Here is a 1,966-nt window from a genome sequence, read left to right as displayed (position 1 = left end):
AAGTGATATACAAATAAACATAGACACAACCATAAGTCACCAGTCACATTTTTCTTTATCTAACTCTATTATATATTAAACACAATAATTTTCTTTATACAAAGAGATGCTCCTAACATATGATCATTGCAAGATTTAAAATGAATATAATATAATATAATATAATATAATATAATATAATATAATAATATAATATAATATAATATAATATAATATAATATAATATAATATAATATAATATAATATAATATAATGTATGTTGCTAGTCAAAACCTGTACAACTTACCCAAGATACTTTAAACATTATGTACCACATGCATCAATAAAGACTTGATGTTTGCCAAATTTACACTTACTTTTCTTATATGATAGAGATGTCTACAATAGTGCAACACCACCTATAAATATCACGACTCATGCAACATCTTTAATCCATGTAGCTAGATTCATAACTTATATATACACACACATAATAATTATATTATGGCAAAACCTAGTACCAACACAACACCACCTAGGTTAAAGCTCTTTGGATTCAACGTACTTGAAGATGAAAAAATTGTGGGGCCCACCAAACCACCGACTGTCTCCACGGACGGTCGAAAATACGAGTGTCAGTACTGTCGTCGTGGATTTGCAAACTCGCAAGCTCTGGGTGGCCACCAAAACGCTCATAAGAAAGAACGTCAGCAGCTAAAGCGCGCCCAAATTCAAGCTAGCCGACACGCAGCCTTCAATCCACCTCATAATGGCACCCGAATGATACTTCCAGCTAATGGCTTTAATCCCCCATCATGGTTCTTTGTTCCTCGGGTCGGATATGTCTTACCGGCTTCTTCATACGCTCGCAGCGTAGGTGAGCCATCGGCTGATCAGCCGAATATTGGAGCTAGTCGTGGGCTAGCCGGTTCAGATGGTGGGCCCGGGCTAGATGATTCATTTGGACTTGACTTGCATTTGAGACTTTAGCCGAGCCAAGCCGAGCCATGGTTAGGAGAAATTTTGAGTTTTTACTGGCTTGGATCTTGTAAATCGGATTTGTTAATTTCCTTAAAATATGGAGGCACTTGTTTAGCATTAGTGTATGTTTTATTTAATAAAAGGGAGATGATTAAGCTTGAAATTGTTGTACATGTATGCTTTATATTGATGTATAATAATTAGATAAATCGGATTTTAAGTTAATATTTAGAGTTTATTTGGTAGGCATGAAACTATAAAGTCAAAACATATTTTCTTGGAAAAAAATAGGACATAATGCAACATTTAGATAAAAATATATAAAAGTATTTTCTATAATATATAGTGGCTTAAGGTTGTGTAGTGAATGGCTATAAAATGAAGTGCTTTGCGCCATGTAACACACCCAATCAACAAATGATGAGTTTTTATTTTTGAGATGTAATGGTGTTGAGCCCAATACACACACACAAAAACAAACATCTATAATAATAATAAAACCAAGGTGAAGAAGGGCAAGTAATATTCATCGCCCCCTTTATCGCCTTGTGCCCCTAGTCGCCCAACTTTGTCACCCACTACACCCAGCCTAAATGGTGTCCGAGTGAAGTCGGGACAACCAAGGACATGATGAAAATGGTTTGGTACCGAAGAGGAATTGAATGCACATTCATCGATAATAAGATCTATTCTAAACCATCATCTTCAGAGCACTACATTCTGGAGTTCACTTAAAAGAAAGAAGAGATATAGAAGGATGGTGTGTCCTTAAATTTCATTAAAGGAAAGAAAAGAAATAAAAAAAAGGAAAGAGAAAAGAAATTGGGGGTGGAAGTGGTGTAAAGAAAAGAATAAAAAAATTACTTTAGTGGTTAACTTGTTAATTTTCTAAATGTTTAAGCCTCTGTAAAGAACAAAATAACAAAAGTTATAAAATAAACTCAAAAATCTACACTATCCCTAATAAGTAGGTTGTGATTAATAACATCTTTACAGCGTTCCTTTT

The 1,966-nt window shown here is 34.2% G+C and overlaps 1 protein-coding gene across 1 annotated transcript; it reads left to right on the top strand.

The window, feature by feature from the left end:
- Window positions 1–483: 483 nt before the first annotated feature.
- Window positions 484–969, top strand: LOC143611374 (zinc finger protein GIS3-like). Its single transcript, XM_077085582.1, has one exon. The coding sequence runs from the start codon at window positions 484–486 to the stop codon at window positions 967–969; it is 486 nt and encodes a 161-aa protein (XP_076941697.1).
- Window positions 970–1,966: the final 997 nt, after the last annotated feature.

Source organism: Bidens hawaiensis, unplaced genomic scaffold (assembly GCF_021521415.1).
Source record: "Bidens hawaiensis isolate Kalapana, Puna unplaced genomic scaffold, B.hawaiensis_p1.1 tig00030891_1, whole genome shotgun sequence".
NCBI classification, from domain to species: Eukaryota; Viridiplantae; Streptophyta; class Magnoliopsida; order Asterales; family Asteraceae; genus Bidens; species Bidens hawaiensis.
The sequence above is the reverse complement of the archived record's forward strand: the minus strand, read 5'-3'. Positions and strand labels throughout refer to the sequence as shown.